This window comes from Pangasianodon hypophthalmus, chromosome 2 (assembly GCF_027358585.1).
Source record: "Pangasianodon hypophthalmus isolate fPanHyp1 chromosome 2, fPanHyp1.pri, whole genome shotgun sequence".
In the NCBI taxonomy this organism is placed as follows: domain Eukaryota; kingdom Metazoa; phylum Chordata; class Actinopteri; order Siluriformes; family Pangasiidae; genus Pangasianodon; species Pangasianodon hypophthalmus.
In genome coordinates, this window is record NC_069711.1 from 30,107,090 (window position 1) to 30,130,395 (window position 23,306).

The 23,306-nt window shown below is 35.8% G+C and overlaps 1 protein-coding gene across 2 annotated transcripts; it reads right to left on the reverse strand.

Annotated features, from left to right (window-relative positions):
* Positions 1-1,248: 1,248 nt before the first annotated feature.
* grap2b (GRB2 related adaptor protein 2b) lies at positions 1,249-14,545 on the reverse strand. 2 transcript variants are annotated; one of them, XM_026933635.3, is made up of 9 exons: positions 14,396-14,545; positions 12,334-12,432; positions 11,835-11,926; positions 9,917-10,036; positions 6,548-6,707; positions 5,497-5,538; positions 5,256-5,330; positions 3,690-3,764; positions 1,257-2,468 (listed from the first exon to the last, which is right to left on the reverse strand). In XM_026933635.3, the coding sequence occupies exons 2-9, from the start codon at positions 12,409-12,411 to the stop codon at positions 2,292-2,294; spliced, it is 819 nt and encodes a 272-aa protein (XP_026789436.1). In that variant the 5' UTR covers positions 12,412-12,432; positions 14,396-14,545; the 3' UTR covers positions 1,257-2,291. The 2 variants fall into 2 exon arrangements, with proteins under 2 accessions (XP_026789437.1, XP_026789436.1); XM_026933636.3 differs by lacking the exon at positions 9,917-10,036 and having other exon boundaries at positions 1,249-2,468.
* Between the last annotated feature and the right edge of the window lie 8,761 nt (positions 14,546-23,306).

The window sequence follows — 23,306 nt, forward strand, 5'->3', positions numbered from 1 at the left end:
GCCCTGACCTCAACCCCGCTGAACACCTTTGGGAAGAATTGGAATGGCAAATACACACCACACCTCCTTACCTGACATCAGACACTAGTGCCTGACCTCACTAATGCTCATGTGAGTGAATGGACACAAATCCCCACAGCCACACTCCAAAATCTAGTGGAAAGCCTTCCCAGAAGAATGGAGGTTACTATAACAGCAAAGGGAGACTAAATCTGGAATGAGATGGTCAAAAAGCACATATGGGTGTGATGGTCAGGTGTCCACAAACTTTTGACCATATAGTGTATATTAGGAGGAAAGCTCCCGAGCTGAAATATGTATCTCAACCACATGTAAAATTAAATCAATGGGTTAGGGTTAGGGTTAGGGTTATAATCTGTAATAATTTAGATTTCTGTGCTTAGCATTCACACCATCCATGATTATTTTCATAAAACTGCATGATCCGCAGTGTGTTATTCCACTTTTACCACAGAGATTTGCCATCAGCTACAATGTACAATGTTATAAATGAATGACATGATGTGCATTTTAACAGTTTACCCAGTGTGTCCCACAAGTCTCCATACACAGAGGAAATGAACACTTTTTAGCAAAATATCTTCCAAAATTTTTCAAACTTAGTTTATTTTAAATTATATATACATATATATATATATATATATATATATATATATATATATATATTTTTATATATATATATATATATATATATATATATATATATATATATATATATATATTTATATATATTTTTCAGATAACCTTTAGGAATGCCTTTGACAAAACAAGAATGTATTGAAATCATTCTCATGGCTGGATTGGGAAGCTGTTGCAAGGTTATGATGGGCTTTAACAGGAAACATGGCAAGCACATCACATACGACACTGTTGCCAAACTTATTAACAAATTCCAAAAGACTGGAAGTGTTGCGGACCAGCCGAGAAGTAGACGTCCACGAGCATCCACTGATGAAGGCACAACCGCAGTGGTGCTAGTGTATATAGTCCCCTGCGTACGGAGACTTTTTGGACACACTGTAGATAGATTTAATGTTGTGGAACATCTGAAAGAGAAGTTAGTTCTTGTTAACACCACAACTACTATAATACACCAAAAAGTCACCACATCAACGATTATATGTTTTACTTTATTAAACAACACATTTTTTAATCCATTCATTATTAGTCTTAGATTATGTGAAGTGTCTGCCTTACAAAACTCTCTGTATATGAGCCGTTACTATAGAAACAATAGAAATACTGCCCAAGCTGTCCTGTTATAAAAAACTAACGCACACCTTCTGACCAATTAGATTCAATAAATTCAACCCTGCTATGGTATAAACATGTTATACAATTCTCAAATCTGATTGGTCAGCTGCTCTGACTGTAGTTCCTGCTGTAATTCAAATCACATGTTTATATTACCGTGCTCGTATAATACTTTATTGTTTCTATAGCAACAGCTTATTGTTTAACAGGGACTTGTATGGCCATGCTCCACATAATCTAAGTCTAATAATACACAGATTTCAAAAATACTTAGTGAAGCTTTACTTATAGATGTTTATTTAAAATTTACAGAAGGAGTCTGCAGTGACAGTGCTTTGTTACAGTCAGTAAGTTTTCCACCTCAGGTCAGAGTACTTCCTGCTTTCTGGTTTCTTGTTAACATGACTGTGTTTTTTTCTTATAAACTTTAAAAGACAGAAAAACGAGAAACTGTTTAGGGAAGGACTGCTTATAACTGCTATAATGTGATAACAGGAACTAACTTGCTTGTGTTTCTGACAGTGAAAATCAGGCCTCGTAAATGAATTGGTGGTGTTCTGACTTCTTTAAAGCTGGTATGATTATTATTATTATTCTTATTATTGTTAATGATCTTCACATTAAGTTTAACGTTTTTAAGTTTCAAGTCTTAAATAAAGATTCATCAATACTAATCTTATACTGCTTGTACATATAAAATATAAAATATAGCATTTTTTTCTTTGGTTACATCATAGAGTATGTCACTCAAAAGTTAACTGAAAAAGGAAGGTTGTGACAACAGGAATAAAGTTGCAGTACAGTCATCTCAGGGTGTGTCAGCTGTGATGATCTTTTTTTAACACCATGGTTATAAGAAGGTCTTAAATGATGAAACTGTTTATTTGCAAGACAAGACAATTAACACGAAATCTCTGAATTCTGGGTAAAAGTAACACTCAAGAAAGTCACCTGTGATAAATTAAATACAGACACAAATATGAAATAAGCACACGTATGATTTTGAATGTATGCACTCATAAAGGAGTGGTATAGTTGGCGGGGAAGAGTCCTGTCCTCCCTTGTAGCCGTCCCACCCACCAGAAGGAATCTGATTGGCCCAAAACTTCTATAATGTCACCGGTGCTGAAGGTCAGCTCATCTTGCTCTTCGGCTGCAAAGTCATACAGAGCCTTAACCTTCATCATTGATGCCTGCACATACATTTCACACACACACACACACACAAAACAGGGGAGAGGGTTACATGTATACAGGGGTTATATGGACCAAGAAGAGGACACAACTACAAGGAAAAACAAACAAAGAACAAAAAAAAAAAAAAAATAGGAGACAGCATACAACAATTTGAGAAAAGGGAGCACCAAGATAGGACACAACTTCCCCATTTCACCACTTTCCAATTATCATTAACATAAAGTGTTAAACTATTGAATGACTATTTCATCCCTCCTCCCCTTTTTTTCTTTCCGGTGAAAAAAAAAATGCTTGTATCACACCAGTCAGAGACAATTCACTTCCACGCCACCAAAGGGCCCCCTTTCCCAAATTCTAGGGCACTTCTTTGCTTATTCCACTCCTTTCCTTATTCATTGACTATGTAACGCTCACACACATGGCATCTTTGCGAAGTCTTACCGATATCGTCTTAGCTAATGTTAGCTAAGTCACACAACCACGCATTGATAGATTTATTTCACATTAATGAACTCAAAACATTCTCCATTTAACTCGACAGAAAGCGTGGACGCATCTTTATAGTGAGACAAGAGATTACTAATGCGAGATGGTGGGAAGTGGGCGGGGCCTCCAGGAGTGTCAGTTAATATTGGAGACTTCAAAACACCTAAAAACTGTCAATCATTCCAGAGTCATATTATGATCTGCTTGTCTGTTGTTTTAATCGAGGAAAAAAAAAAAACTTGCTCTGCTTTTTGCCCACTTTTCAGTAATAACTTGTGCTAGCTTCCTCTGAGTTCCTACACAAAATGCGTAAAGGTTGGCAGGTCTGCAATTTGCGTTGTCATATCCCAAATATATATTTAACAGTACCCAAACCTGTGAAATATTTATTACAACAAACCCATTAGCTAAGTTACATTAGCGAAGTGAACCAGCTGAATAGCTTACCTTAGCTTAAATTGTTAGTTTTCCAAATACAACATCATTTCATAATTTGCTTATTGTACGTTCATCATATTTCCAGATGTGAGAAACTAAGATCTTGCGTAACAAATTATAAATGAAATCCGTTTATTTAGGTACTCGGAATGTTTAATATAGAAAAATTAAAGTGCAAATTAGACACAAATGGTAACTATATATTGCAATTGATTGCAGGGTTACTTTAACAAGACATGCTTATGGAAATGGGTGTTTATTGAGTGTGTGTGTGTATGTGTGTGTGATGTTACTTGTGGAGGTGGAAGACTCGCTGCAGGACGAGGGAGAGGTCTGCTCTGCTCCTCTTCTATGTTATATCTTCTCTCCTGTAAGTGACCACACACACACACACACACACACACGCCAGTATATCTGTTTAGTGCTCCAATATTTATATCTGTTTTTGCATTTGAACCAGCAGTGGGTGTGGACTTAGCTGATTTATATGTGAACCCTAAAATGTCAAGTCAGGCTACAAAACACCACTAACAGCAAAAACATTTCGGTTTATACCACACCCACTTCCAGGCATAAAAAAATGAATAATGCACTTCCCATTTGTATGTGTATCTGTTTAGAACACATTATATATTATATTATTTTATTATTATTATATTATCTATTATATAATTATTATATTCATTTCAAATAATGTGACAATAATATTCATATTTGGTTACATCCCTTTTCTTTTATAAAAATGTAGAATTGCATTTTTTAAAATTTGATTCATTTTATTTCCCACTATATGCAAATCACGCCCATATCCTCCTGTTGCAGGAGAGGATTATTAATCATTCTCTAATTATTATTTTATTTTATTTTATTATTTTTACATTTTTTTTATTTGTGTAACAGGGGAGAGGGGTTACATGCTCACGGGTTAGACAGACCAAGAAGAGAACACAACAACTAGGAAAAACAAAACTAAACAAAAAAAGACAAATAACAAAGAAACGAATGCAAAAAAAGAGACAGTATACAACAATTTGAGGAAAGGGAAGGACACAACTTCCCCATTTCATCACTTTCCAATTATCATTAACATAAAATTATTTGTACAGTGTTAAACTTGACACTTAATTGTATGACTATTTCATCCCCCCTCCCCTTTTTTTTATTTCGGGTGAAAAAAAAAAAGCTTGTATCACACCAGTCAGAGACAATTCACCTCCACGCCACCGAAGGGCCCCCTTTCCCAAATTCTAGGGCACTTCTTTGCTTATTCCACTCCTTTCCTTATTCATTGACTATGTAACGCTCACACACATGGCATCTTTGCGAAGTCTTACCGATATCGTAAGACCGTATACCGTATATAGCTAATGTTAGCTAAGTCAAACATACCACGCATTGATAGATTTATTTCACATTAATGAGCTTAAAACATTCTCCATTTAACTCGACAGAAAGCGTGGACGCATCTTTAAAGTGAGTTTATTACAACAAACCCATTAGCTAAGTTACATAGCTAAGTGAACCAGCTGAATAGCTTGCCTTAGCTTAACTTGTTAGTTTTCCAAATACAACATCATTTCATAATTTGCTTATTGTACGTTCATCATATTTCCAGACGTGATGAACTAAGATCTTGCGTAACAAATTATAAATGAAATCTGTTTGTTTAGGTACTCGGAATGTTTAATATAGAAAAATTAATAAAGTGCATTATATATATTGGAAGTGCACTATATATTGGAATTGATTGCAGGGTCACATTAACAAGACATGCTTATGGAAATGGGTGTTTATTGTGCGAGTGTGTGTTGGCATGTGTTTGTGTGTGTTTGTGTGTGTATGTGTGTGTGTGTTGTTACCTGTGGAATTGGAAGACTCTCTCCAGGACGAGGCAGAGGTCTGCTCTGCACCTCTTCTATCCTATGTCTTCTCTCCTGTGAGTGACCACACACACACACACACACACACACACACACACATTGAAACACATTTATCTTTTGCACTTCCAGTCAAGAATAACTTCATTCAAGCCTTCTTCATCTACACTAAACCTTTTTGATTAGAACAATTAAAGAGCAAAGAGCAGCAACAGTACAGTACCTGAGGAAGCGGCCTGGGATCTGGAGCGGCGTTTAACTTGTTCTGCAATACGAGTGTTTTTGAATAAATATATATAGAGAAGAATGAGGCATGATAAATATCACACATCACACTCTGTTGGTGCAGTGACACCCTTATTGAGGACTGTACTGAGCATTGAACTATACATGTTGCTATGACACGATAGAGAAATGTGAAATAGTGCTATGAATGTCTTTACAACACACACACACATACTCAAGTGGTAAAGAATGCGCATTTAAAACACATACAGTATTAAAAACAGATTTTTAAACCAGGCTGTACCACTTTAAAGAACTTTAAAGGTCTAGTCTAAAATATCTTGGCTATCATTTAGAGACTTGCAGTGGAGTGATGAGGTAAATACAGCTAACAACTAATTAAAGTCTAACTCTCCTAGGATTCTGTTCCTAAATCCCTGCTCAAATCTTCATGCTCGATTCTGATTGGTCAGGAAATATTGATTAATTTTTCTATAATAATACATTATTGTTTCTATAGTAACAACTTCGACGTTGGACACTAAATATATAAGGATTAAAAACATGTATAATAGTTACAATATGATATGGTTATGTTTCTGTGAGGAGATGTTTATTTAACACTTTGGAAGGAGTCTCCAGTGTCAGTGCTTTGTAGCTGCCAGTGGTAAAGCTGTAAGCATTTTCACTGCTGTGGTATAAGAGGAATAAATCACTTCAGAAAATAATCAGCTTCAGGATGGTAACAGTAGCTCTGCTCTGCACTGATCCACATCATACAGCTTGTTGTTGATTATTTTCCTACTGTAATGTCGATGGTGGTATGTCCAGCAAAAATAAAATTCTCCCTATTCCTTCTCTTGTAATTTGATTTTCAACCTATAGTGTTGTCTACCTGCTCAAGTTCCTTTATTTATCTATTTTAGGAACGTCTCTAATACTGTATTTGTGATGTTATTTAACTTTTCACACAGTCTCACTATATAACTATTGTTTAGTGTCCATGTTTAGGGAATAAAATCCCTATCAGAGTTTATACATCCACTCACCCGCTGCTCACGGAGGAGGCATATAATGCTGTGCTTGGAAATAGAATTGAATGTGTAGTAGTCCACTAGTTTATTCAGAGAGCTGAATTTCTCAGTCCACAGAAAATATTGCCCAGTGGTGTCCTGGAGCACCTTAAAGTGCTGCACGTCCAGCTCATGCCTACAGGATTAAGATCAAAACTTGACTGACAGGTCAAACAGACAAAAAAATGCTGTACATGCAAGATGAACATTTAAAGGACAAATCCACCCACTGGCATCCGAGAACAATGTCTGAGTTTCATTGACACGTTAATCTATTTTCACTTTCCTTACTGTTAGTGGTGCAGAGGGATTTAGCCTTGCTTCATCTTTACCTAAAGAGAGTGATGCAGCAGCGCTTTAGTACTTTCGTCTGTCCAGCTCTCTCACCTCCTAATCTGTACACTCTTCTAGTTGCATTGCATTCTGGAACTTTGAGTCCATCATTTGCACCATTAAACAGACTTCTATGTTTAATATTAATATAACAATGAACATCACTGGAAAATGGCAAGCGAGAAATGAACTCTCTTTTGTTTTTAGGAGCTAACAGCAAAAACCTGATTGTTATCCCTGACCTACATTTGACATTGTTGAAATTTTTTCAACTATTAAACACCATTGTAACTGTGGCAGCAATAACAATGTCCTCCTATGACGACAGAGCAGCAGACAAAAACCATTAACTATTTACAGGAATAATAAAAATACAACACCAACTGACAAATTAGCACCAGAATTGGTAAAAACACCACAGATATTTCAATATAAACATTTTAAATGTGGTTCGTAGTTGGGTTTTTTACTTTACTGAAGGTCTAGAGTAATAATGAAATGTTGAAATGAACACAGCACAGACCTGAACACTATAACCAGAAGAATGAAATATGAATAAAAATATTCTAAGAAGTAAACATTAGCTATAATACTCAGCAATAATAACAACCCGAGGGCGGAGCCAAGGCTGCTTATATTGGAGAAACGATTCAAGCTGTTTAGTTGATCTGAACCTAAATAATCTACTTAAGCCTGTAAGAAGGAAAAGATTACTGACACCTTTAATTTTGTTGTGATTCAGTCTGGCATGGCCTCAATAGTGAAATTTGTGATCAAGCACAAAGACAATGAGCAAGCTGGTCAAACTGGCTCAGCTGCTAAACTAGCAAGGAGCATGAAGTGACATATTATTTTTACAATGGTACTTTCCCAGGCTAAGTTTATCTATCTGTGCTAGCCCATGTCTAAAGACATTGTGTGTGGATTTACGCTTGAGTCACTTCAAAGGAGTGCCGCAGTGGATTGAATGGAAGTGGATTTAAATAGGATTGACAGTACCTGGGAGTGTACCCGCAAAAGGAAACAGCCTAGGAGTAAACCTCCATGTTCCAGGGAGTAATGTGAAAGGAAAAACTGAACTACATTGGATATTTCAATCATAATGCAAAAAAACCAAAATATGTGTATATTTTAAACCTCTATCTGGGTGTGAAGAGTGTTAAAGGTGCAACAGTCGAGTTTGAAAATTTCTTGCTAGTATAAATAACCTGGAAAGATATGTAGAACATGATAACAAACAATGATTTAAGCCATGACCTTGGCACAAGTGTATTATGTGGCTGAGAAAACCAGTTTGCAAAATGGTCCGGAATGCTTGTTTGTGTTTGATTATGTAAAAAAAATCACTCTGTTCTTCAAAAAAACGTAACGACAAGAAACACAGTAAAGGCAGAATAAGCACTTTTCCACAATTTATTACTGAAGCTGGATGCTGAATTAGTGCCTAGCTCCTGGATAGGTATGTAAAACATAACAAATGGAGTAGATATGGTATATATTCATTAGAATGGAAAACGGACAGCGACGGTATTCCTGACAATCCTCATAAAATGTGAATTGTGTGTTTATAGTAATGCTGCATTCATGGTGCCTTGTAAGTGGTAATTTGCAAGTTGTAATAATGTCATTTCCCACCTCAGAACATTTGATATGCAGTGGCAAAAAAACATGGATGTCTCCACAAAAGCATGTCTTTTTTTTTTTGCTCTGTCAGAGCCATAAAAAGCTCATAAAAAGCTACTTTAACTGCACTTTTACAGTTACAGGCCTGAGTTCTGTTTTACTACAGTGAACTTCAAACATTCCTGCAACATTTTGGACTGAAATTGCAGCACAACATCAACAACAACAACAACAACAACAACAACAACAACAGCAGGCAATAGCGAGTAGCTTAGCAACAAGTTAACTGGCTAACGTATGTGATAACTCTAAAGTTGATGATTACCTTCTCAAAACAGCAATCAGTATGGTCATTGTTACAGATTTAACCAAGTACTGTGTCTGTATTTTGTGTCTAAACTCATTTAAAAGTAGAGAAGTGGTATTTTACTCTGTTCATCGTATGAGCGGCCATGTTGTTTTGATGTAGTCGAGAAGACTACCCCAAGTTGACGAGTTGAAATTTCAAGTTGAGGGGGCATTTTCTGTGTTTTTTACCAGCTATAGGTGGGGAATTACATGTTTCAACTTTGCCTTGAATGCAGCATAATATTACTTGACTTTCAAGCAGCTGAATGGCCTATCTCTTAGCTAGCAATGCTAACATGCTAATACTAGAACTCATAAGAGCCTGTTACAAAGAAAAAAGAGCAGCGATTGCTCTTGTGAACATCCTCATAAAGCATTTTTACATGTTTATAGTGTTATGTCTTGGCTTTTAAACAGATGAATGGCCTATCTTTTAGCTAGTGATGCTTCATGCTAATACCGGAGTTTAGAGCTCATCAAGTTAATTACAAAGAAAAAAACACAGTAATGTTCACACACTCTTGAACACCCTCATCCAAATTTTGCACGTTTATATTGTTAAAACTCAGCTTTTGAGCTATTTGAACATTAATGCTAACTCTAGCATTAGGTTCTGGGGGCGGAGCTTTGTGTACATGGGCAGGAATCAGAGGCGAATTCAAATCTTATTCAACTCCACCATTAAACTGACTTAATCTAGTCAAATACTGTATAAGCTATTATCTTTTGTTCTGCATTCTTCTTAATATCTCCTATTTTATGCAGTATATTATTATTTCTGTTTTTATTATTAGAGTTATTATATGTATATTGATTTTTATGCCAGATGGATTTAATTTAATTTATTAGCTTTTAAAAATCGTAGCAGCTTTAGACTTAGGAACAGTATTTGCTTTTAAATGTGCTATATATTTTTCACTTCGGTGAATTAACTGTATGCAAGCCAAGTTTCTAAACATTTACTTACATTTGTATTTACTTCTATACAGTTTAAAGAGATATTGCTTTGCTTTGCACAGTGTTAGAGTGGGACTATACTACCTGACAGAGATGGAGAAGTTTCCCGGAGAGCTCTGGCTGCCACGGACGATAAACGATCCTATCGGCTGGGGCATGAGAGCGCTCTCAGACGCCCGGCGACTCATGTCCTCCTGATACCAGCTACAGGGAAAGACCTGACCTTAGAACACCAGGATCAATGAATACACTGTAGATACACCATGTCTGTACTGTGACTGCTGTCAATCTGTGTCACATTTTGTTTTATCTCTAGAAACTTCATTAATAATTTCTTAATGGCATAAATGAAGGGCAAAGCAGTACAAATGAAATTTTGCATATTCATAAGAAAATTCATTCTCATTCCAAAAATTTACAACTATTAAACTATGTCTAGACAGTGACACTAGTAATTTGCCAACCTGATATTCATGTATCCCAACACACAATTTACATTTTAACATAGAGAGTCTGAGTGTAAAGGGCAGTATCTTTTTCCTGAAAAAACAACAATAAAGGGTAAAAAAAAAAGAAAAAAAAAGGTGTCTCCTTAGAAATGAGATGTTTACATCCGCACTAATATTAAAATCATTATTTCGTTTTGCACGTTGTGATGTAAAATGGATTAAAGCCATTATTATATTCTAAATAATCTTATCCTAGTGCTTATTATTCAGCAACAAGTATGGTAAGGAATTTAAATCAGGACCCGGAATTTAGGAGGTTGACTTCGACGTTGATTTGGATATCATTTCAACATAGTCTGTTCTGGACTCCACAATTTACAACCATTAAAAAAATCCCAAATAAATAATTACCAGAAGTTTATATTTTATAGCGTATCTGCAACAAAGTCCATGTCCCAGCATGCATCAACAACAGAAGCCTCGTGCTCCATCATGCCTGAGTATTAACACCTGAACCTTGTTTCCCAGCCAATCAAGAACTCTTTAAAAGATTAAGACAATATTCTGATTCCTCAAGTTTTAATTCCCACCCCTGGAATGTGCCTGTTTTAATCAGAAATTTGTCGCATGTAAACACCTTAATCAGATAATCCACTGAAGGGAGATATATGCACACGCTCAGTCCGCAAGGAATTGTGGGTGCTAACAGATGCTTAGCTGTAGGCTAGCTATTCAGGAATAGCAACTCAGGCATACTTACAACAACCATGTATACAGGAATATTCCGATGCCTGTACACATATAAACATCGTATTCGGAATACGGCTGCAACCCGAATATAGACCTTAAACGGAATTTGATGTGAATGTAAACGTAGCCTCTGTTTCAGTCCTGGCTAAGAGCTCTTTGCTCACTTTAATCAGTGTCTATGCCTAATCTTATCAAAGGTAATCATAGTCTTTATAACAGTTCTCAGTCCAAGTTAATTTTTTTCACTTTGGAGTCTGTTTTCATTCTGATTGTTTTGTGCGAATTTTGTAACTTCACTTCTATTTTTGACAGTTTTTGTATTGTGAAATATTTTACAATATTTTTGTATTGTAATTTTTTGTACTGTTTTTATATTGTAAAACCCCCTAGGAGTCTCAAGCTCTTTGTATTACAATGTCTTTCTTCTTTTGTCAACGTTTAAGGATTGTGCTTTGCAAAGCAGCCGATGTGCACATGTCATCTATTAAAAAAAAAAATCCCATTATTTACTGACTCATAGACCTATAGTTTTCCCATAATCTGATTATTTATGTGCTTGTAAACATGTTGAGTAAATTACTACCAAAATTTTTGTTTTCTTATGTTTGACTTAAAACATTGTTTTGTTTTAAAACCTCCTTATCCGTCTATGAAAATCTTTTCATTTTGCATATGTACATGCGCTGGTGTTTTCCTTCCTCTATTCTAAAACAGCATGAGTAAAGCACTTTCGGTACAGCAAATCCCAACCCTCTCCCCTCAAACCCTCCCTCATTCCTCTCCCAAAAAGCAATCATAATAACCTGGGGATTTCGAGGATAATGTAATTTCTTGGAACGAAGCCCTGTAGACCATTTCTTTCAGCTCTGTACCAGTTATCCTTAGTGCCCAAAATCTGCAGAGAAATGCATCATACATGCTAATTACAAAATTTAGTTTACACACACACACGCACACACACACACACACGTAATTTGTGTGTATACTATATATATAGTACACTGAAGAAATTTCAGATGCATAAGAGTTTCAGTGAGGGTATTATGGCTACTTTCACTGCACTTCTTGACCCCAATTAGTCCAAAATCTTGAGTTGCTCATCTTGGGAAAGTACATACTTCAGATTTTGATTGGCGCAGCAAAACGTATCACTGATCTGAAACACTGCAGTATACATATGACTCTCCACCTATCCATATATACAAGTTTTATCTTTATATACATGTATAGACTGTACTGGGTAAGGAGCATTCATTTGTTAAGACTGGATAATGTTTGACTTATAAGGACATTCAGCCTTGCCTTAATTACATCTCCTTTCTTGAAGCTCAGCTCATCATCGGCCGTTGGGGTGAAGTCGAACTTGCCGATTGCCTCCATGATGGAGACAGCTTATGGATTCTGAGGGAGGGAAAGTGAGAGAGAGAGACACACACATACACATAGAGAGAGAGAGCTCATTAGAGATGGTGTTGTTTTGCCCTTTTCAACTTGCATTTGTTAATGTTTTCTGAAAATACATCACCAGAAATAGGCTTTCTAGTCTGCAAATATCCACAATTCCAAGGAGACAGCTAGATAGAAAACATCATATGATGGCTGATGACGAGCCCCTAAAAACTAGAATGGTTTGGTGTAAAATCAAACAATTTTCCCAATTTCCCCAATTCTAACGATAGAATTATAGCTACCTGCTAAATAAGCAAACCTTAGACACCAAACATGCTTTAGATACATTTGGGGTAAGTGGCAAATTATTAAACCTGTTATTATTAAACCAAATGGAGTTTAGTACTACTTTCCACCTAGCTTTTATTTTTTTCTGAATTTGATTGGCCAGAAATTGTTGATTAATTTTCCGTAATTGTTCTAATACATAATCATTTCTGTGTAAGACATTACACAAGAACTTGTGTAATCGTTCCATGTAAATAGATTTTAAAATGTGAGTAATTGTGGATTATGATGAAGTTTTCTGTTTGTTTTTTAAAAGGAATTGTATGCTTTGTGGTTTCTCACTTCACAAACTAACATCACAAGCTGAGTGTTTTTTGTCGTATTAACATCAAGAGAGAGAGAGAGAGAGAGAGAGAGAAAAATGAGAAACTGACTTGTTATAGCTGCTATGATGTAAGTAATAACAGGAACTAACTTGTTCTACATGTAACCATAACTGGATAAATAAAATGTGTTAGGAATCATACACTTCAGGACAGGCTGTTATTGGAAAAATAATTAACGTTGGCGTGGTAACACATCACACCACCCTCGCATTGATTCTTTTCCTAGAAGAGTGTTTAATTGATTTTATACTACAACAATAGTGCCTTTTGTCCATTTATAGTTTCTGTCTTTATCAAGACTGCTATATAATGAGAGTTCTCCTTCCAGGATGAGTGTGTCTGTGTCTGGTTACTAGAGAGGAACTTGAGACAACTACACTCTTTCAGCCTCCCGTTCAGATAGCACACAACTACACACCTACACACACAACTGAAAGGACAGACACTTCAGTCTGTAATGAATGTCAAGCCTTTGCATAAATTACTTGTGGCCAGTGAAGTGGTACTGCGGTGCACACACACCAGAGGAAGCTACACTTAATCATCAGCTTTAAACGAATAGCTGTCAGAAATGCCTATTTTATTTATTCAGAATATGCTCATGTGCATCAGTCTCACTTAAAGGGTGCTTTCCAGGCCTACGTAAAACCACTGGGTCCTTTTCGAAGCCACATCAGTGATATATGGGTCATATTTCAAACCCTTATCTTTAGATGATTCAAGAAATCCAATAGATTTTTTTTTAGAGCATTCAAACATGTGATATGTGTTTCTTGGAATTCATGAAATTTGATTATTACACTTGTTTGAGAGACTTTGAGAAACTTTTTGTTTTATGTTTTTTTTTTGTTTGGTAAAACTATTATACTGTAAGGTCCAGAAATAAGCATATAGTATATTAATTGATGTAATAATGCTGTCATAATGATGACATAACGCAAACACTAATCATTAGCGCACAAAGAAATATGACTCAGTAGTAATAAATATCATTTTATTACAAGTTGTTATTTCCTGATGCACTAATCCTTAATGGATGTATTAATTCATGATTATAAAAGCATTACTGTATGGTTAGACATTATTGTATTTTTTTTTGCTTTCTTGATCACAAGTCATCGACTGCTGCATTCTTATTGAAACTATAAACAATTCCTCTGCCAGTTGAAAAGCAATTCACATTACATGTCAAACGTTGGATTTTCCTGCTTTCATAAATCATCAAACATGCTCAAAATACATAAAAAAACAAGTTACAAGTTAGTTGTCCTCTTTTCCTAACTCCTTGCTTTGCTACTTACGTTTTCACCACCCAGATCTCCCCCAAGCAGGTTCCAAGCTCCAATAAATTGTCTATTCGTAGGCAGCCTCAGACTTACTTTTACAAGTCTTAATCTCAGATCTACGCAGAGCAGCTAGTCAAGCTTACATCGAGTGCTTGGCTGCTTCATGGTATGCAAAAGAGGAAGAATGAGAGGAAAGTAATCGCCTCCTCCCCTGACACCATGTGTTGGTGACCTCAATTTCACTGCTGACCCTTATTCTCACAAGGTGAATGTGTGAAAGACACTTTCTAATCTAATGCTGAAGCTTTAACCATCGTGTTTTATTCAACGTATATCCTATTGGCCCAGAAGAAATTCAATTCTATAGCAATGTGTATATTATCTTTATATCAGTTATTAGCAATTTTATAGGACTGTTATATTTTATAGCACTGTTATAGTCTCAATTCAGATTATTCAGAATCTGCATGACAAATCACGGGTTTGTTAAATAATTAATTTTAATCGTTATCATTATCTACTGTAACAACTTCCATCAGAGACTTTTTGTGTAATTGTTGATATGGTGATATACAAGTTTTCTCTGAGGAGATGTTTATTTAGCATTTGTGGAAGGAGTCTCCAGTTTCAGAGCTTTGTAAGCTTTCCTCAGCTTCCAGGTAACTGGTTGACCTATTAAGTTACTTATTAATTAAACTGGATTATTAACTTCGAGAGAAATAAAGAGAGGATGGTTTTATAACCTAAGTGATAACAGGAAATAACTTGTTTCATGGACATTCCACAACATTAAACACAACTATAAATGGATTCTTTAATAAATAAAAAATATATATATGTTAGTGATGGAAAATTGTTGCAGGATAAGAGGGAAAAAACACTTCAGGACATGCTGTTATAGGAAAACACTCAACTTTATGATGCGAGTTTACTGTTACTAAGGACAGCACATCCCAATTTACCCAATGCTAACCATTTTTTTTTAAATGAACAAACTTGTTATACTTTTTATCCATTTCTAGTTACATTTAATTCTTGTATTTTGTATGGGTATATGGAAATAGCCCTAAACCACCATTCCTTGCTTGATGTCTAGTGTGTGTGCAGTAAGAGATGATGAAGAGTTTATATATAGTTTCATATACACAAAGTCGCACTCTTATTTTTTCATGTTAGTCTCGAGTAAAAAAAATAAAAAAATAAATGCTGATACGAGAAGTGAAATGACCTGTCAGTTAACTAAGCAGACTTACACTGCTACATGTGCAACTGCACATATACTTAAACAGCCACTGAATCACCCATGTGTTCTGCACAGCACGACTTATGAACAGGAAGTGGTTTGAGGCAAGTCTGTGGCCATGTATTGATAAAAAAAAAAAAAGGATTGGCTGATCATTAGTTGAGCAACTCAGAAGAATAACTTCAAAATGAAAGATATTAAAGACAACACAATAGACACAATAGTGATCTCTCTGTAAAGCATAATATTTATATGTATGTACAATATAGGGAGATTTTTATTAGAGAAATTTAGAGACAAAACTGAAAAGATCCAGCAAATATTTGAATGTCAGACATTTTTTCTTCTTTCATCATCAAAACTGTGACACTTTGTTTTCAGAGAGCTTCCAGCTTTTACACCATGCACTTCCTGTTCAAATGTGTGCATTGAACCTTACAGAAGTTGAAATGTTGAAGTCACAAAGATAAGAAGAGTTAAGAAGTGTGTATGTGTGAGTGTTGCAAAAAGAAAAGAGAGAGAAAGGATGATAGAAAGCTTTCAAACTTTCCTTTTTTTTTTAGACACACAGGATATTGGAGCTTTTACTAACACAGGATATCACATGATATCACAGCTTAATCCTAAAGTCCAGTGCGTGTGTATGTGTGTGTGTGTGTGTGTGATAACAAGTATTTTATAGATAGATTGATAGATCACTTTATTAATCCCAGAGGGAAATTCACACATTACACATGTCAAGTTAAATAAAGAAGGACCTTTAAAGAAGGGGGTTTCACTTGCATGAAGTTCTGTCTAGCATTTAGTGGGACTCTGTATACAGTGTTCTAGAGAGCAGTGTGGGTGTGTGTGTGTGTGTGGGTGTGTGTGAGTGTGTGGGTGTGTGTGTGTGTGTGTGTGTGTGTGTGGTCATGTTTTTTATATCTTGGTGGGGACAAAATGTCGTAATATTTGACAGTGTTGTTATTTATTTATTTATCACAACCAATAGACCAAAAAGGTTCCCTTTTGGTTATTAAAGTTCAGGTTAAGTAAGGTGTAGCATTAACTTAGAAGATTTATATCATTTCTTTTGTGTAAAGTTCAACTGAAGGACAAATTTGTAAAAACATTTTAATATTATGAATAGATCCTTTTAAAGGAATGACCCAGCGGCCTACTGCACACATATTCGTCCATTTGCTGAGTCCAAATCAAAGTGAAACTGATACTTCTGGTTGTTTGCTAATTTCCTTGGCTAGGTTTCACATTGAATCTTACTAAATGAACCAAAAATAAACCGTTCAAGGTTCATGTAGGTCTCGAAAAACTTTTCCATTCATTGGTCAGGAATACGGTGTGTGTTTATAAAGTGTGTATAAAAATCACAGAAAATCAGCCAAGCATGGAGAATGTAGCTGGCACTAAATAAATGATTTGATAATTATCTAAATAATTATTATGAAACATTTTGCATTTATTTTCTCATTTCTATCAGATTTTTTGCAGCTCTACTGGCTCAAATCACACCTCGTGGCTCAGTTTAGAAAAACATGCTGCAGCCTAAAATGCACGACGTGCAAGATTCACTTCCTGGAGTTGAGTTGATTCAGAGTCGAATCGATTTCTCGCTGCAGACAAACCTCACTAGAGTTCACTTGGAACCAGAAATAATTCACCTACATGGATATTCCATGGATAAAGAAGTGATGTAGAACAGATGGATAGATGGATGGAGAGAGAGAGAGAGAGAGAGAGAGAGGAAAGGAAGACTACTAAGTCTTTGTCACAGGCCAGTTTTACTGCAGTGGATGCTGACCACAGGGAAAGAATGATAGACAGAAAGCAGAAGTGAGAGAGAGAGAGAGGGAGAGAGAGAGAGAGAGAGAGAGAGAGAGAGAAGTGAGCTAACTAAAGTGACTCTACAGAAAAAAATAAAGGTCATTGGTCTGTGTGTGTGTGTGTGTGTGTGTGTGTGTATGTGCAAACCAGACATGACATTTCAATAAAATAATGCATCACTTTATGTAACAAATGTATTTTTGATGAGAATATTAAGACATTGAAGGCATTTTAGAGTGAAAACCTGAGGCAAAGTGAACATATTGGACTGTCAGCATAATTTTATGATGTATGAGCCCTGTCAGACCTTACTGTTCATGTCAATCAATCCCATCGCTATGGAAATGGAAACGAAGGCTGATCTATTATTGGTCAGGTGTAAAGCTATAAACAAACTATAGAGACGAATCTCTCTGCATGACTCACTCATTCAGTGTAAAAATAAAAATTATAGTAAAGAATTTTTAAATGCTGCTCAGCAGAGGCTGAACATGGTCTTTCTGCAAATCCCAATATTTAATTTGAAAGTCCTTGATCAAGGGCACAAATAGAATACAAATCCTTGACCACAGGAAAGTAGAAGTAAATAAATATTTAATAAAAATCAAAAGATGTATATTACAGTAATTTCAGAAATTTAGGATATTATTATTATTATTATTATTATTATTATCTGAACACATTGAAACCTGTCACAAATATGGAATATTCCACAAGTCACATGTTTAACAAGATCTTCCAACTTTTCTGAAGATCATGGAAAGAAGAAAAGTATGTTCTCTCATTCTTTTTTCTTTATTTTCAATGATATTGTTTTCAATGTTTTAATTACAAGGTATTGTTTTCAGTGTTAAATCATTTAAATCATCATCAAGTAAATCATTAATACGTCCTTGTGACATTAGCATAGATTCTAGTTAACCACATTTTGTGTATTTGCCAAAATTCTGTGCTGAAAAACAGAGCACTGTTACTCATTTAAGAGGAAACTGCAGCCATTATTAGCAAAGAAACTTTGTAAAAATGGAAATATTGTATACTGACATGGGATAACACATTGTTTGTATGATAAAATGCACGTTTTCGTGGATTCAATGTTGAAAAATGATGAAAAATAAAGTTAAATGGAACCCCGATCATGGAATCACCCTTCTGTTATTATTATTTAATGATCACATATACAGTATGTGCATGGTTATGAGTGGCTGGTAATGTATTTCCACAACAGGTACCCTCTACTCCAGACCTTTGCCAAACATCATCTCATAAATTTTCCATGTGCTTTATTTCTCATCATCTCTCTAAACAGTGGTCAGAATGATCGACGTTGCCAGAGACAAGGTGGCCTGCCAACACTCTTGTCCTCACAAAGCAATAACCTGACAGCGTTAGTTCTTCTTTCTTCCAACAGGGGGCAGAAATGGACTGTAGGTCAAAGCGCCAAATGTGCACCAATCTAAGTGAACTTCTCATCACGAGGATTATTTATCCAGTTATTTTGGGTCGTCTTTAATTCATAGACCTTGTAGAGAAATTGGACATTCTATTAGAGAAACTGAACCTCATTTGATCCACAATATTGAAACCTCTTTTCTACGACAGTACAACTAATAACGATATAAACTTGCAACTTGATTAGGCAAGCTGTGCCTTAATGTTTGACAAATCCACCTCATACATGTTTACCAAACTTGGAAAAAGTGTTATTGATCATTCACTCTATATACCAATTATTTTAAGAAATGAATGAGGATTTTTTTATGAATTGATTGTCTAGAATTTTCCATTCCCTTCAATGAGTCCACTCCAAATAAAAAAAAAAAAAAAAGTATGTCCCAGTGATTTAGTCAGATGGTATTTCTGTTATGGTTGCCAAATTTGGACTACATTTCTGCATAACGTAAACAGAGGTCAAATAGAGGTGAAAATGATTAAAATTGCTCATCTTACTTTGGAAGATAATAAATATAATAGTATTTCAACAACGCTAAAAAATAGATTATGATCCTTATGTACTTTCCTCCAACTGCTAATTTACAAAGCGGTATGATCCATGATCCACTGCGCTGCTGTCAGTCACAGTCAGTCCCCTATCCGATCCTCAAAGTACCAGCAATTATACAGATACGCAAAGATAAAGGATATACTTGCGGTCCATACAGTATGTGTAGGCGTCTGGGAAAACCCTTCAGACGTTGCCTGAATCCTGTGAATCATAAATAAATTTCAAAGTGATGTTCAAAGGTTTTTATTTACTTTATAACCCTGTGAATGTCTGCCTGCAGGGATCACCTAAAGTAAACAAGGAGCCGGTTTAACACACACAAGAAAACATTATGTCTGTTCAGAGAAGATGTTTTCATTGTTAGCTTGATGGCTACGTGTGTTTTTCTAAAGCAGAATGCCATGCTTTGATCATGTTGTTGGTTACATGCCATAGTGAAAACCTGTGAGACGTAAGCCTAATAGAGTCAGTTTGTAAACGGTCTAAACACCGGATACCAGATGCACTGGCGTCATCACCGACACCTTAGACATGGCAGCAGTTAACCTTGTAAATGTACTTATTGAGTTGATTAGTGAATATTTCAGTGGTGATGTGAGAGTGAACAGCGAATGATGAACAGAGAGGCTTCAGTTAGTCAGATGTCGTGATTGACATTTTCCTCAGGAATTGAAACTAGACAGACTGATCAGGCTGTTATGGGTCACTGTCGTGATGAATTTCTTCCAAAACTTTCTCCAAAAGAAATCTTTTTTTCAAGTCTTGATGGCATATTCAGTTACAAAATGTGCATGCTACAGCAACAAGACAAGCACCATAGGTTTATATCATTTTTAATATGTTTAATATGTATAGTTTTATAGTACAGGAAACGAAGGAAAAGCAATAATACATGCACAACATCTAAGATCAAAAGACATGAAATGTGTGAAATAATTAAAACCATAGATATGTGAATATGGCCTCGTGTGCACTGACCTGAGGTTAGAGCTGATCAAACACTTTCATGTAGAGAACGTTGGGTCAGTACTCATTAAGTGGATAATTACTAATCCAAAGCACTTTGGAGAAGTGTGGATTACATGTCTCTGCTTAACTTTGCTCGTTACATCTCCGCTAGCAGGAAGGTTAATGGCGTGCTTCTCAGATCAGCCTCTTTGCACGAGTGATCTTTGTAAACCAGAGACATCTCAGCAGGGATCGTTCCTGTAAAAAACAAAAAAAAAAGGCAGGTGACTCTATAAGCTTGAGCGAACAGACAGTATTCAGTTACCATGGACACACAAAAGAGTAACATTCATCTCAGGAGAATAGAAAAGCCATGAAAAGATGAAAAGACGAGCATTAGGTGGCCTCAGAAAGGTAAAAATGGCAAAAAAAACATCAGGGGGTTTCACAGGAAAATAGTGCCAAGGTGGTTTATTCAGTTCAGACACTTATAAACTGAGAGGCTTAGAGAGTGACCTAAGGCTAAAAAAAAACATTGCACATTATAACCAGGCTAAAGTTGGCTTATGGAGACAATGGTAGATCAAGTGCATTGCTAATTCATCCATTAAAGGGAAAAATCCACCATGAATGACTTATATTTTACTCTCTATAATTAACACATCCGAGATTGATTTTGTAATGAAATTCTGAGTTCTTATATTACCCACAATGCTGTTCGCCTGATAGTGGTGCAGTAGGATTTAGCCCTTGCTTCATCTTTATCTAAAGTGAGCGATACAGCGGCACTTTAGTACTTTTAGTTTGTCCAGCTCAATCTGATTAGCTTCCAGAGCTTCTACTTTCATGCTAATGCAGCCATCAACACCATCACGCTCATCATTTCATAGATCGCTAGCTAGCTGAGCAGAATCTCTGCAGCAACTCAGCATTATATCGTTGCATTGCATCTCCAGTACATCTATGTTGGGTTTCTCATTAATATGACATTGAATGTCGCTGGACAAGGAATGTCGGCTGGTGAGTGCCAAAGAAACTCTTGCTGGTTTTTTTTAGGAGCTAACAGTGAAATCTGACCATTAAACTCCATTGTAACTGCATTAGCCATGTCTCCCTGTGACTACCAACTGAATAAATAGCACCTGAATTACTAAACACATCACAAATATTTCAATCTAAACATATTTAATGTGTCAGGGTGGAGTTTTTCCTATAGGTTTTTGTGCTAATGAAAGGACGGTTGTGAATTCAAATCCCAGCTCTGGCATAAGTGCTAATGGTGGACCCTTGAGCACGGCTGTTAAATCTCAGCTTTCCGTCTTTATGCTTGGACTGGATTTAGCTGCAGTTGTAAATAGCTTTTTAGCAATCAGTGCATGATGGGAAATTTTCACATGGGAGATTTTTGGTATTCTGTGACCTTTGGCTTGCCACCAGGGCATGACACAGATATTTGCGTCCACAGAACTGAAACATTACACAGAAATAGTTTCCCAGGGATGTCTGGAAACAACAAGTTACATTACTAAATAGTGTTATAAACTGAAAATGTGTCCAAAGTATCTGTGATGTTCAAATGCCATTATACACTAATGGCATTTTGACTTGTGAAGCCTACTGACCTTACAACCTTCAAGAAATCCAACTATTCCAAGTAGTGATGCCAACACTTTGGCTTCAGGTGAGGCATTTATTTTTGTAATCTGTATAGACAGAGCACAAGGCAAAGAAAAACAGGCTTCCTGTTTGCATGTTTTGGCTGGCTCACTTCTTAAAATATTAAAAGAAAACATGAAGAGAGCTAAAAATGGGGTTGTACTTCTTTATTCCTCTGCCAAGGTATGATCATGAAAGACACACTCCATGAATAAGGTCCAATTCAAAAATATCACAAAATATATGTAATACAAAATAAAATAGCATTTTATACATAATAATAATAATAATCACCATCATCATCAAAAATATTACTACCATATTTTACTATGGGGTACACAAACTTTTGCACTCAATGACAAGGGGATAATGATGATGAGATAATGGATGATGTTCACCATGGCTATTTTAATTCCTTTATAATTGTTATTATAATGTATTATTACTAGCACTACTATGGAGACTGGTTTAAAATTTTTAACATGTTTAATATACAGAGCCCTGAATCCATCCAGCTGGCCTGAAACACGATAGAGGAGGCAAAAAAATGTTCACACCTCAATTTTCTGTGCCAGGCATAGACTAAAATTTGCAAACCAGCACAGGCTCAGGCTCGCACATTGTGGCGAAACATGTTCCCCACGGTTATTTTAATTACTCTATAATTCTTATAACAGTTTATTACTGCTATTAGCTCTGAAGATTATGTCATAACTCCACCCTCGTGTTAACTGTAACTCTCTATTTTTCTTTCTAATACAACTATCGCACACTTGTTCCTGACCCTACAGTCTTGTATCACTGCTTTATGATTGGATTACATATTGTCTCTCCTGTGTGTGGATAAAAATATCTTAATTTCTTAAAAAAAAAAAAAAAACAACTTCTCAGTTTCAGTGCTAGTGTTAGTATAGATACTGCAGTTAGTAGACCTGCCAACCCTGAAGAAAAATAATGCATCATCCAGTTGAAGGGGGTGGGGTAGAAATAAAGTAAAAAAAACATTGCATGTTTTAGATATAGTACTTTTTACAAATGACTTGTCTACATATCCTTTGTAGAAACCGTGAAATGGTTCCACGCAGCTGACAGTTTTCACTCTTGATCTGCTGCTCAAACTGTTTGAACTCCTCAGATTGGCACAGGACATCAAACAGAGTTTTAGATCACTTTTTAATTATCAATACCATTTAAATTATATGTAGTGTCAGATTTGACACTTTGTAGTTGGTCTATTTTGTCTTATTTCTTGT